The sequence below is a fragment of the Tamandua tetradactyla genome, chromosome 3, assembly GCF_023851605.1.
Source record: "Tamandua tetradactyla isolate mTamTet1 chromosome 3, mTamTet1.pri, whole genome shotgun sequence".
Classification (NCBI taxonomy): Eukaryota; Metazoa; Chordata; class Mammalia; order Pilosa; family Myrmecophagidae; genus Tamandua; species Tamandua tetradactyla.
The window spans coordinates 56,087,507-56,101,757 of NC_135329.1; the positions used below are offsets into that span (position 1 = coordinate 56,087,507).

At 33.9% G+C, this 14,251-nt stretch overlaps 1 protein-coding gene across 6 annotated transcripts in view; it reads left to right on the forward strand.

Moving 5' to 3' along the window:
* Positions 1-14,251, forward strand: part of TAF1B (TATA-box binding protein associated factor, RNA polymerase I subunit B) — a 109,751-nt gene that overhangs the window by 76,125 nt on the left and 19,375 nt on the right. For all 6 annotated transcript variants that reach the window (XM_077153153.1, XM_077153150.1, XM_077153154.1 and 3 more), the window contains 4 exons: positions 3,368-3,515; positions 8,218-8,395; positions 9,001-9,047; positions 10,819-10,909. In XM_077153153.1, coding sequence (XP_077009268.1) covers positions 3,368-3,515; positions 8,218-8,395; positions 9,001-9,047; positions 10,819-10,909 — 464 coding nt within the window. The remainder of the gene's footprint in view (positions 1-3,367; positions 3,516-8,217; positions 8,396-9,000; positions 9,048-10,818; positions 10,910-14,251) is intronic.

The window sequence follows — 14,251 nt, forward strand, 5'->3', positions numbered from 1 at the left end:
GAAAAACTGCCAACCAAGACTCCTATATCCAGCAAAATTGTCCTTCAAAAATGAAGGAGAAATTAAAACATTTATAGACAAAAAGTCACTGAGAGAATTTGTGACCAAGAGACCAGCTCTGCAAGAAATACTAAAGGGAGCACTAGAGTCAGATACGAAAAGACAGAAGAGAGAGGTATGGAGTAAAGTGTAGAAAGAAGGAAAATCAGATATGATATATATAATACAAAAGCCAAAATGGTAGAGGAAAATATTATCCAAACAGTAATAACACTAAAAGTTAATGGACTGAATTTCCCAATCAAAAGACATAGAATGGCAGAATGGATTATGACCCAGCAATACCACTGCTAGGTATCTACTCAAAGGACTTAAGGGCAAAGACACAGACGGACATTTGCACACCAGTGTTTATAGCAGCATTTTCTACAATTTCAAAGAGATGGAAACAGCCAAAATGCCCATCAACAGACGAGTGGCTAAACAAACTGTGGCGTATACCTACGATGGAATATTATGCAGCTTTAAGACAGACTAAACTTATGAAGCATGTAATAACATAGATGGACCTAGAGAACATTATGCTGAGTGAGTCTAGCCAAAAACTAAAGGACAAATACTGTATGGTCCCACTGATGTGAACCGACATTCGAGAATCAGCTTGGACTATATCATTGGTAACAGAGACCAGCAGGAGTTAGAAACAGGGTAAGATAATGGGTAATTGGAGCTGAAGGGATACAGACTGTGCAACAGGACTAGATACAAAAACTCAAAAATGGACAGCACAATAATACCTAAGTGTAATGTAACTATGTTGGAACACTGACTGAAGCTGCACCTGAAATATGGTTTTTTGTTTGTTTGTTTGTGTGTTTGTATCTTTTGTTTTTGTTTTTTTCTTTTTCCTTTTTATATATATATATATATTATTAGTATTATTATTTTAATTCTCTTCTCTATATTAACATTCTATATCTTTTTCTGCTGTTTTGCTAGTTCTTTTCCTAAATCAATGCAAATGTACTAAGAAATGATGATCATACATCTATGTGATGATACTAAGAATTACTGAGTGCATGTGTAGAATGGAATGATTTCTAAATGTTGTGTTAATTTCTTTTCTTTTTTTTGATTAATAAAAAAATTTAAAAAAAAAAAAAAAAAAAAAAAAAGAAGACTTAAAAGGTAACATTGCGTGGCAAGCCATGGTGTTTAGGTGGCAGAATTCTCGCCTGCCATGCCAGAGACTGGGGTTCGTTTCCTGGTGCCTGCCCATGTAAAAAAAAAAAAAAAAAAAAGAAAGGTTACGTTGCTACTGTAGCTTAATAGAAATTTGCTTTGTATTCTTCAGCTACAGATTAATCATATGGATAATATGGTGTAAACTGAAGACCTTTTTTTTCCTACTAAAACTAAAGAGTTTAAATATTGAAATAGTTGTATCGAAATAAATGTAATATAAAGATTGTTGCTTGAGGCAAGTAAAGTCAAGCATAGCTCTAAATTCTAAAAATTAACAATATGATTGCTTTCTGTAAGCGTACTTTTGTATCTTTTCACAGCATTTCCCTATGCTTTATAATTGTATATGAGCTGAATATAACAAAGTAAAATTTAAAGAGAAATAGCAATTTCTTCAGTTGGTTCCCAAACATATTCCAAAGATTGGAAAGAGTACTTAAAGGAGTATTTGTGAAAACAAATTTTAATCGACTACAATCTCACATTGGGAAGTGGATTTTCATTTAGATTAAAGAAGACCTTTTTAACAATTAGATACATTAAAAATGGAATGGATTGTCTTAGGGGAAGGTATTGAGGTTTAGAAGAAAGGCCACTGGAGATTTAGAAAAAAGGCAGACATCTTCCTACTAGGGAGTTTGTAGAGTTGGACCATATATATCTAAAGGCAGTTCCACCTCTCAATTTGCCAATTTGATTATTTATCTCATAAAATGATGAGAGAAGCAACTTTCTCTGTTTTTGGCAAGGGTGGAGGTGGAAGTAGGCATTAAGGAATGTAAGTTCAAAGTTGAGGTGTGATATCTTGGCTTTCCAAGAGCCTGGCCCTTCCACTGAGCCATACTCACCTCTGTTAGGGCCCTCCAGGTACCACGTTGCATTGTGTAGTGCCTCTTCTTTGAGAATATAAGCTCTAGCATGCTCTGCATGACCTTGGCTGCATATTCTGCCATTCCCTTCCTCACTTTTCAGGGCCTTAATGCTACCCTGTGCCCTGTATATGCTCTGCCTCCTTTCCACCTTTCTGCAACTGATTAACTTGTGCGTGTTGAACGTTCATGTCTCAGGTCAGACTCCCTTCCCTTCAACCCTCTTTAATTTTTACTGCAGTAACATGCATATAACTCAAAACTTCCCATGTTAACTACTTTTAGTAGTGCTAATTACAATATCTATTACCCCCAACGTTTCATCACTTGAAACAAGCTATGCACCCCTTAAGCAATAGCTCCCTCTCCCCTACTCCACTACCTCCACCCCTGGTAACCCATAAACTGCTCTCCCTGTCTCTATGAAATTTGCTTCTTCTAGGTTTGTTATATAAGTGAGATCATACAACGTGTGTCAAGCACAGTGCCTTGAATCAGATAGGCTCTAATATTTTTATGTGAATAGTTGAGTAAATAAGGAAAAATTATATGTAGTGTTAATATTAAGAATTTTCAGAAATTGGAAAAATAAAATAGCATATGTAAAAACGTACAGGGACAATCTATGTGCTGAAGAGAATTAATTTATTGATGTTGGCTCTTAGATTTTCCTGAAATAATATTTCCTGAGAATCTTACATTCTATTTTGTGAAAGAGATTTTAGTGTGAAGTGTAATTATGAATTTTTAACCACAGGACCCAAACCCTGGAGTTCTCTCTCACAAAGAGAAGCATATGATTATTATGTCACAGCTGAATTCGTTAGCTGGAAATTGGAAATTAAAGAGGGGGTGAGGGTAGAGAAAGATGAGAAGAAAAGCTGTGTATTAGAGCAGTTATGACAACATGGTAGCTTCTAGTTGAGCACAGCTTTATCACATCCCCTCAGATCTGCTGTGGTTGGCAAGAAGTAATGAATTTTGGTGTTTTTTAAAAATTTAATAGTATTATTATGGTTTAAAACTAAGATGGAATGTCGAGGATTTTTGAGTGTTTTCCCTGTTCATACTTTTCTCCACATTCCATGTTGTATTCAATGAATATGTATTACTTTTTTTTTTCATGGGCAGGTACTGGGAATTGAACCCGGGTCTCTGGCATGGAGTATTACTTTTCATACCAGAAAAAAATATTTTAAAAAGTAATTTATGTTGCATATATTGCTGCCTTGATAGTCTCTCTTTTTTTCCAGTCTTGGCCTGACTATGAGGATATCTATAAAAAAAGTATTGAAGTTGCCACATTTTTAGATTTGCCTCGTTTTCCAGACGTAACTGAAGACTGCTATCTCCATCCAAACATCTTATGTATGAAATACTTAATGGAGCTCAATTTACCTGGTAAGTGTGAGACAAGCTGTTATGTACTAGGGTCGTCATAAGAAGAAAAATATAGAATTCTTTCAAATCACAGAAAATTAGAACCATCTGTTAGGGACTTTAGTAACATAAAGTCAGATAATAATTTCGGATTCCTTCTTAAAATAATTCAGATCATTTAAAATTGTTAATAGGACACTGTTCAGAAATAAAGAGTTCTGTTTCAGTGACTCTAAAATTGTGAGGGTTTATACTTGAGTTAATATACTGGTATTTAGTAAGTAAGCTTACTGAGGATAAAGTAAATTAACTAAATGTTTCAATATATGCTATAAATGACGTAGGCCACCTCCCCCTCAGTAAATCACATTTTCTTCATATGCATGAACGATGATTATTACATAATGAATTCTAATAAATTTCCCAGAAGTTAATGTATGGTAACATTTCGTTGTTTGGTAATATATGCCATTTCCAACCCCTAAAGCAAATGAAGATCCAAGTCTGGTAAGATCACAGTGAACTCTTTAAGTCAATGAAACACAGAGTGTGAAGAAAGCCTCACTATACCTAATGCAAAATATGCCAAGACATGGGTAGCTCAGGTGGAATCTGCTGATGTAATCCATTCCTGAATTTCTCGCTAAACTAGAAATGTAAGAAATTCAGGACTTTTATTCTTAAGAGGAAATACAAATATGGCATGCTATACTATTGCTTGAGTAATATTTTTAAAATACGATTGAATTATTTTAAAATGGAAGAGAAAATAGTTATATATTATTTAAAAACAATATACAAAATTGAATATATACTATAATTTTAACTATAAAAATAAGTATGTAATAACATACAAATGTGTATATTTCTATACCTATATATGAATGTAATACATACGCAAATATAAGTATTAAGTCTATAATTTTAAAATACTTTCAAGATCAGAAATAAAAATAACTTAAACTTTATAAATGTATCATTTATTAAGCTAAAGAATGTATGTCTCTTGTTTATATTTCAGAGGTCACTAGCATTTGATTAAGCTCCCAGTATTTGGAAGGTCTGCTTTTTGCATTTTGATATATTGCATAGACCAGAATTACAGTTTTGGATTTGTTATTTTGATTTTCCTTGATGAGTCTTTTAAAGTATGGAAAATTTTATGTTCTCTCATATATTGCAGAAAATCTTGAATTTAAAAAGAGAATACTAGATTATGAAGGATACTAGGGATTATAAAAAACACAACAACACAACAGCAACAAAAGGAAGCAAAATGTCTGGTTTATAGTAAACTTCTACCTCAGGTGATTATTTTTGGACAGAGAGGAGAGGTGGCAGTATTTTCTGGCCGGTGTGTTTAGTTTAACAGGCTTTCTTGCCTAACTCATCCTAGGAATAGCAAGTAGAATTAATAATTCATTATAATAAGAAGAGAGTCATTATTGTTATTTGATTTTTCTTAAGTCCCTTTTTGGAGGTATTATTGTAAAGAACCAGGTTAGAGAAATTTGACTTTTCTCAATCTGTGCAATAGAAATAATTTGAAATATAGGGGCTAAAGCTTTATACATAAATGTTATTGATCTCCTATACAGGCCCATCAGTTGTATGGTACTATTGATCAAAAAGAAGAGAGCTGTGTATTTGGTGCTTTTACGAAAAGAGTTTTTAAGCATGTTGAGGCAGCAAATGCTCCTTCTTGGGGCCTTTAAATATTATGAGGTAGCTTCTGGAGCTGGGTGTACAGGTTTTAGCAACCATGTCACACACGCCCTTACTGAGTAAGCACTACCTCTTCGATGACTTTGAATGAATCCCCAGTATATTTGGTAGCATTGTTCCTCCTACTGGGACCGAGGAGTCTGCTAGCGGGAATATTTGACAGCTTTCCCACACCTTTACAATTTGTGGAGAACACTTTCTTTTACAAAATACCTCTGCAGGTATTATCTCACTTGTAAAGGTAGGAAGGGAGGGCATGTAGGTATTCTCATTTATAGATGAGAGTTGGAGAGCTTAAGTGATATCTCACTGGGAGGTAGCAGATGCTACCTAGTAAGTACGTAGAAATCTAGTCTTCCCATTACGTATCTAGTGTTCTTTCCACATTGTGCTCCCTTTTATGACTACACTCCTTAGTTTTTCTCTACTCTCCTTGCTACCATTTTCATAATGCTACCATTTAAGTTTTTATTACTCTGTATTTTAGCATAAAACAGTTCAAGATGTTAATTTTAAAAGAAAGGGAAATTTTTCAAGAAATGTCATTCTTTGTAGTAATAATAATCGTATGGTTTTGATTTTTAATAACCTGATACAGATAACATATATAAACTTTTAGGGAAAGTATTTTAAAATTAATTTTTTCCATGTTTTAAATATATATGTTTGAGGACAAGATTCCTGTCTATTACTCATTTTTTGTTTCCTCCATTATTATCACAGTATCTTGTACATAGTAGGCACTTTGTAAATAGTTGTTAAATTGAGTTTAATTTTTTATCTCCTAATCATTTTGCACCTGAATGAGGCTTATCAGTAAATTCATTTGGAGTCTGTAAATTGAAATTATCTTAACAATAATAATTCCAAATTCTCTACTGGTTCTATCACATGGGCACCTTTGTGCTCTGGCCCTGCCCTTTTCTCCATATTCAACACTAAAGCCTTATTAAGTAAGCCATTTGCATTTTCTCAATTTTGTCTTAGTCTTTATCATATTGCATTCTAATTGATTGCATGTTATTAAGCAATGAGTTCCTTGAAGAAAAAGGACTGTGTTTTTGTCTCCAATATCTGGAATAGAATAGTTTGCTCAGTAAATGTTTGTCGAATGAATGAGTAAAAGCCAAGTGAAAAAATTAGTTATTAGGATCTTGTAGATATATAAAAATATTTTGGTGCCATGTTTTGACTTATCAATGCTCATATGTTCTCTGTGTGAACAAATACTTTTTTTCAGAGGTGAAACTTTTTGGCTTAAAACATTCAAGAAAGGAATTAGTTTGATTTTCATTAATTCTTCATCACAAGCTTGTAGGTAGCATGAATTATGTGTTGGTAGCTGGGGATAGGAAGGCAAATTAAAACAAGAGTCTCTACTCTCACATTTAATTGAAAAACAGAGAAGACAAAGGAGTAAAACCTTAACTGTATACAGTATTGGGGTAAATGCTAGGATAGGTGCTTTAGCATTCAAAAGAGGGCTAGTCACAGAAAGACTACTCGTATCAGGTAAGTGTTGTTAGATGTGATTGGTATAACTGAGTTCTGTAAAATCCAGTGGCAGTCAGCCCAAGAAAGCCCAAGATGAGGAATGGGGAAGAGAAATTAGCTTTCCAGGAGAAAAGGCAAAGATTGCTGTGCAGAGGCAGAGAGGCAAGAGAAAACATGGCTTGTGTGGTTACTATAGAGATCTGTTTGAGTTGGGAGGTAAAACATTGATGCGTTAATTAGAGCAGGGGAATGATATGATTAGATCAGAGCAGAGCAGAGCAAGGCTAGAGCAGGGGAGACCGGTTGCAAGGATGAACTGTAATATTGGGGCAAGAGTAGAGATGGAGAAAAGCATAAAAGTGGACATTAAGTGCTTGCTATAAGCCAGACTCTGATCTAGGTTGTTAGGTATATTGATTTGCTTAATCGTCACAATAACTATGAGGTAGGTACTATAGTTATTCCATTTTATACAGATGAAAAAAACTAAGGCACAGAGAGAGAGATCATGTAACTTGTGTCCAAGGTCACACTTAGTAAAGTGTTGGAGCAGGGGTTCCAGTCCCGGCAGTGAGTTTCCATAGTTTATTTTCTTAACCACTATACTGTATAGTATATTAAGGGGCTAGAACCAATCATAGTGACAGAGTGAATGTGGAGATTTAACTCAATTCCACACAAGTTTATTAAGCTCTTATAGTAGTGGCTTTTTATACTTGAAATTACTTAAAATAGGATGTGGTTCATCTTAGGTGCTTATGTTAGTGAATAAATTTATTTAGTAATTTAGAGTTTACAAATTATATTTATTTACACTATCTTATTTATTCTCAGTTTATTTTGCAAGTGCGAAATGTGAGGTTAAGTCACTCTTTAATCCATTGTCATAAAGTGATGATTGGAAAGCCTAAATTTTCACCTGGGTTTTCTAGTTCTAAGTCCCAATTATTCAGCCTTGAGTAATAGATGCAGTCTGTGCTGAACATATAATTTCCTTGGGAAAACAGAACATCTAATTAGACACAGTGAGGGCCTCCAGTGTGCTAGTCATGGTCCAAGCCACTGAATGTACTTTTTAGAGAAACTCTTGGTCTAGAAGGACATTAGTCTCAGGAAAGTACAAATTGCTGCAGAAAAACAGATAAGAGACATCTATGAAACAATATAAAACTGATATGTAGATGTATATTAGGTGCCAAGATGTGTCATATAAATAGTAGCTGTTTTAGGAAATCAAATTGGGAAAAGATATCTTGCCAAGATTCTGTTGATATTAGTTATTCTATAGGGATATCATTTTTGGGTTCATTTTACTCACAAAATGTGTGTCTCTAAGTTCTAGCATAGTATCCATGTTTTAATCTAATTTAAAAGTTATGTGTATTATTTTACACATAATTAGAAACATATTTTACACATAACTAGCATATTACTAACTGAGCACATTAGTATGGTCTAGTTAGCCAAAGAATTATTCTCATTTTACTCTTTTGTTCTTCAACAGATGAAATGCACAATTTTACCTGCCAAGTGGTAAAAATGACTGGAATAGGAGAAGTGAATTTTCTGACATTTGATCCTATTGCTAAAATGGCAAAAACTGTTAAATATGATGTACAAGCTATAGCTATCATTGTAGTAGTATTGAAATTACTGTTTTTATTGGATGACAATTTAGAATGGTAAGTGTAAATGTTAATTTTATGAGAAGTAACACTGTATTGTGCTGATCTTAGGGAAGCTAAAGAAAAAGAATTTTACTGCTTTTACCCAATTATTTGGATTAAAGGCATCCATCCATACTTAGAAGAAAAATGAAAACTTCAAGTTGTTACAGAACATTGACTATGACTAGCACTAACAATTACTTCTTACATAATGTTTTGACTCACCTAGTTGCTTATGTTATGTTTTATTCCTATTTCTTAAATAGATAAACATGATTCTCATTGTTCCACTGATTTCTCAGTTTTTAAGTATCATATATAAATCCTAAAGAGTCATTTGGCACTTTACCTAATGCCTTTAGGCTCTTGGTACTGTGTGTGTCCCTTGCAGATTATGTTAGAAAGTAAAAGAATCTTTTTATGTTACCCTCTCCCAAGTGCCAACAAAGAATGGCAATTTTTATAGTGTCTTCTTCCCTATATCAGTGATTGCTTCTCCATTAAAATTTGGCCTTGGTTTCCAGTACTGTTCTATGCTTTTCTTTCAGAAGAATTAAAAATTTTACTATTTCCAAATAAGTGATTTCTAAATAAATTTACTTATATATTGTTTTCTGCAGGTCTTTGTCGAATCTTGCTGAAAAATATAATGAAAAGAACAAAGAAGGTATTCAATTGTTTAATAAATTGAATTCAAAATGATTGTAAATGATGAATTAAAAGATGCAATAAATATAGGGAAAAAGCTTTTTCTGCATTTACATATACTTGCGTACCAAATTGTATTAGGATTATTTTTCCATATAACGATTTAATTATATTTCTGAGCTACTAAGAAATTTTTGGTGACTTCTTACCATGGAATAGTCGAGACCAGCCTGCTTTTTTATCCCCAGCTTCTGCTCACTGTCCATAGTAGACCATGAATTTACTGGCGATTTTTGTGGTCATGCCATCTACTCTAATACTGTCAACCTTTGCTTATGTTGGTCCCTGTACATAACATGCTATTTCCTTCTTTTTCTTCAACTCTCAATTCGTGTCTGGCAAGTCCCTCTTCTAGCTAATGAGGGTCTATGTTTATTGATTTTAGGAGCATATATGTAATGATAGCAATCAGTTTGAGTGGTTTATCCAGAATATATACAAAATAAAATACTTCTTTGTGCTCATTGTTCCATGTTGGCTCCTAAATAGTCTAAAAAATTGAACTAGATGCCTTCTAATGTCTCTTTCAATGCAAAAGATCACAATAAGCTATGGAGCTATTTGGAATAGATGGAACACTTTGAAATATTAGCTCCCCTGTGATCCTCACACTGAATCTATGCTGTCAGCAGGGCAAGGATAGTTGCCCCCATTCTTTCTGCTACCCTCCTTACCTCCACTTTATTGATGAGGAAATTGAGGTTACGTTATGATATAATCAAGTGCACAGAATGTGAGTTCTATTAATTGTTACAGTTGTCCTCTCCTTATATACAGTTCTTTTGGTAGTTTCCTCTCCTCTGTAGCTGTAAGGCACACAGGCCATATGGATCAACTGATGATTTTATTGGCTAGTTCAAAAAATTTCTAATTAGACATTGATAAATACTGTCTTCATTAGGATATGTAAAAAATTCAGTCTGTCATTTCTTCATCTCACTATCAACTGTCTTTTCTTCTAACTCCCTCATTCTGTAATCTTCTCTGCTTTACTCTTTTTGGGGGGTGGGGGGTGCATGATTAGGGAATTGAACCTGGGTCTCCCACATGGAAGGTGAGCATTTTACCACTGAACCACCCATGTACCCTCTTCTTTACTTTTTCATTTCCATTTTCCCTCCCTACTCTTCTCATATGCATCAGATATACTTGACTACACTTGATTCTACTTCTCCATCCTCACATCTTGAAACACACACAACTGTCCAGGGCAATCTGCTTTCTTATTTATCTCTAGATTCTTTGGATTAGGATTAGCAAGAACAGAAATAGTAGTTTCTTAAACTAGAAGTCTAGATTCAGCTTCTCTGTAGTACCATTTCAAATATTTATCAGTCATTTGTTCCTTGTATTCATGTATTCATCAGGCATATTGGTGCATTTCCATGTGTTGGGTCCTGCTGGGTTTGGATGGAGAAGGCCAGATTTTGTGGTGACAAGATATATTTCTTATTCTTAAGGAGATAATAGTCAAGTCTAGGAGACATACACATCTAAACAGATCATTTCAGTATCATCTAATTAGGGCCATAACATAGGTGAGAATGCAGAGAAGGAAGTGACAGATATTTGGAAGAGGCAGAGTATGAAGACAGTGACCTCATCCATAAATTAAAAAAATATTTTATAAATATTTAGCTGTGTCAGTGAATTGAAGATGCGAATGAACAATGTATATTATTATAAAAATGGTTTATTTGGTTAACAATCATGCAATTAATATCTTTCAGATAAGCCATGGTTTGATTTCAGAAAGTGGTACCAAGTTATGAAGAAAGCTGTTGATGAGAAAAAGCAAAAATGGGAGCAAGCAAGGGCCAAGTATGTTCTCTCTCCTAGTTTTGTATTTCCCTGCTTTATTTTCAAGTTTGTTACTTTATATTAGAAAACTGAACTTTTATTTATATAGACTTATCATCATTTTGACTGTTTTCCTAGAAATATTGGTCCTACATTCTAATTTAACTGTTTTCTCTTATGTTTCTATTAACTATTTGTTTGTTTGTTTGTTTCTATTAACTATTAATTAAGCTCCACATTATATTTGGATTCAGCCAGTGTTTCTGTTCCAGGATCCAATTCAGGGTACTGCATTGTATTTAATAATTAACTTTTTATAATTTGCATGAGTCTCACCTGTACTTCTAACAAACCTTCTTTTTCAAAATTGGTCATTTCCCATCTGTTCATCCCAATATTACAAAGATTATAAGATCATCCTGTGACATATACAATTAGAATGTTCCCCACAAATAAAGATCTTATGCAAAAAAAGCAAAAGAAAACAGAGAGTATATTTAATTCATTCTGTCTTACTGTCTTTCTTTAACTTCTCATTCTTACGTAAATTAATTGTGGTAGAGTGGAAAGAGCATACCTTTAGATACAGACTGTTCTGAGTTTGAATAGCTTTATGTGCTTGCTGTGTGACCTTAGGCAAGTTACTTAGCCTAGTTTGCTGAAATTTAGTTCGCTGGTAAATTTTCAGAGACACCATCTCATATGAAATAGAGTACATTTCTGTTGCTCTCTGATCAAAACAATTTATTTCTACTCTTACAACTTTGAATGTGTGAGAAAGACTTTGAGAAAAAGTTAACATCACTGTGTTTTATATAAATTTATACTAATTTTTTAAAAAAATTTTGTGGTAACATATATACAACATAAACTTCCCATTTTAATCACTTGCAAGTATAGAATTCAGTAGTATTAATTACATTCACAGTGTTGTGTTACTGTCACCATCCATTACCAAAACTGTTGCATCACCCCAAACAGAAATCCTATACCCATTAAGCATTAACTCCCCATCTCTCCCCTCCACCTCACCCCCCGTAACTTGTAATTTACTTTCTACTCTCTGAATTTGCATGTTATGGTTATTTCATATAACTAAAATCATACAATGTTTGTCCTTTTATGTCTGCTTATTTCACTTAATATTATGAAGTCAAGGTTCATCCACGTTGTAGCATATATCAGAATGTCCTTCCTTTCTATAGCTGGATAATATTCATTGTGTGTATACACATACACACACACACCACATTTTGTATATTTATCCACTTTTTGGCTATTATGAATAATGCTGCAATGAGCTTGAAATATCTATTCAAGTAGTTGCTTCCAATAATGTTGGGTATATACCTAGCAGTGTAATATGGTAATTCTACATTTAACTTTTTATGGAACTACCAGATTTTTCCAGTGGCTGTTCCATTTTACATTCCCACCAACATATATGAGGGTTTCTATTTCTCTGCATTCTTACCAACAGTCCTTATTTTCTGTTTGTTTGTTTTGTTAATAATAGCCATTCTTTTGGGTCTGAAGTAGTATCTTGTGATTTTGCTTTGCATATCCCTAATGTAAATATACTGAGCCTATTTTCATGTGTTTATTGGCCATTTGTGTATCTTCTTTGGAAACAAGTGTCTTCAAGTCCTTTGCCCATTTTTTTTAAACTTTTTAATTGTATGATAAAACATATATACAAAGCAAAGAAAGAGGAAAGCTATAATTTTCAAAGCACTCTTCAACAAGTAGTTAAAGGACAGATCCCAGAGTTTGTCATGGACTACCATACCATCCTCTCAGGTTTTTCCTCCTAGCTGCTCCAGAATATAGGAGGCTACAAGGAATAAATATATATTTTTAATCATTATAATCGACTTTTTTGTGAAAAATAACATATATACAAAACAATAAATTTCAAAGCACAGCACAACAATTAGTTGTAGAACAGATTTCACAATTTGGTATGGGTTACAGTTCTACAATTTTAGTTTTTTACTTCTAACTGCTCTAAGGTACTTCCTCTGAAGTACTGGAGACTAAAAGAAATATCAGTATAATGATTTATCAGTCATACTCATTTGTTAAATCTTATCTTCCCTGTATAATTCTATCATCACCTTTGATCTTTCTCCAACTCTTTAGGAGTATTTGGGCTATGCCTTTTTTAACTTTTTCATGTTGGAAGTGGCTGTCAATAATATGGGGTAGGGTAATAGAACTAGCTGATGCTCTGGAAAGGCTGGACCCTCTAGGTTTCAGGACTTATCTTGTCCAGGGATCCATCTGGAGGGTGTAGGTTTCTGGAAAGTTACCCTGATGCATGGAGCCTTTGTAGAATCTTATATATTACCCTAGGTGTTCTTTAGGATTGGCTGGAGTAGTTTTGGTTGGGGATTAGCAAATTACAATAGGTAGCAATGTCTCACTGAAGCTTGTGTAAGAATTACCTACAGAGTAGCTCTCGACTCTATTTGAACTCTCTCAGTCACTGATACCTTGTTTGCTACACTTTTTTCCCCCTTTTGGTCAGGATGGCATTGTTGATTCCATAGTGCCAGGGCCAGATCACCTCTAGGAGTCGTCTCCCTTGCCTCCAGGGAGACTTTCACCCCTGGATGGCATGTCCTACTTAGGGGTAGGGCAGTGGTTTCACTTGCAGAATTGGGCTTAGAGATAATGATTTTGCCTATTTTTAACCTTAAAAATATTAAACCCTTATCAGATATATGGTTTTCAAATATTCTTTCCCATTCTGTAGGTTGTCTTCATTTTCTTAATAATGTCCTTTTGTATACTTTGGTGTATAAAAGTTTTTAATTTTGATGAAATCCAGTTTTTCTATTTTTCTTTTGTTGCTTATGTTTTGAATGTAAAGTCTAAGAATCCATTCCCCAGTACAAGGTTGTGAAGTTATTTTCCTATATTTTTCTTCAAAAAAGTTTTTTTTTTACAGTTTTAGTTCTTTATACTTCATATTGATCTACTCTGAGTTAAATTTTGTATATGGTGTGAGGTAGGGTCTACTTTCAGTCTCTTGCATGTGGATATCTAGTTTTCCCAGCACCATTTATTGAAGAGACTTGCTCTTGCTCCATTGAATGGGTTTGGCATCTTTGTCAAAAATCAGTTGGCCATATGTGAGGGTTTATTTCTAAACTCTTAATTATTTTACATTGGTCTGCATCTCTGTCATTGTATCAGTACCACACTGTTTTAATTACTGTAGCTTTGTAATAAATTTTGAAATTGAGAAGTGTGAGTCCTCCAATTTTACTCTTCTTCTTCAAGATATTTTTTGGCAGTTTATGGCTCCTTGCCCTTCTGTATGAATTTGATAGTTAGCTCTTCCATTTCTGCAAGGAA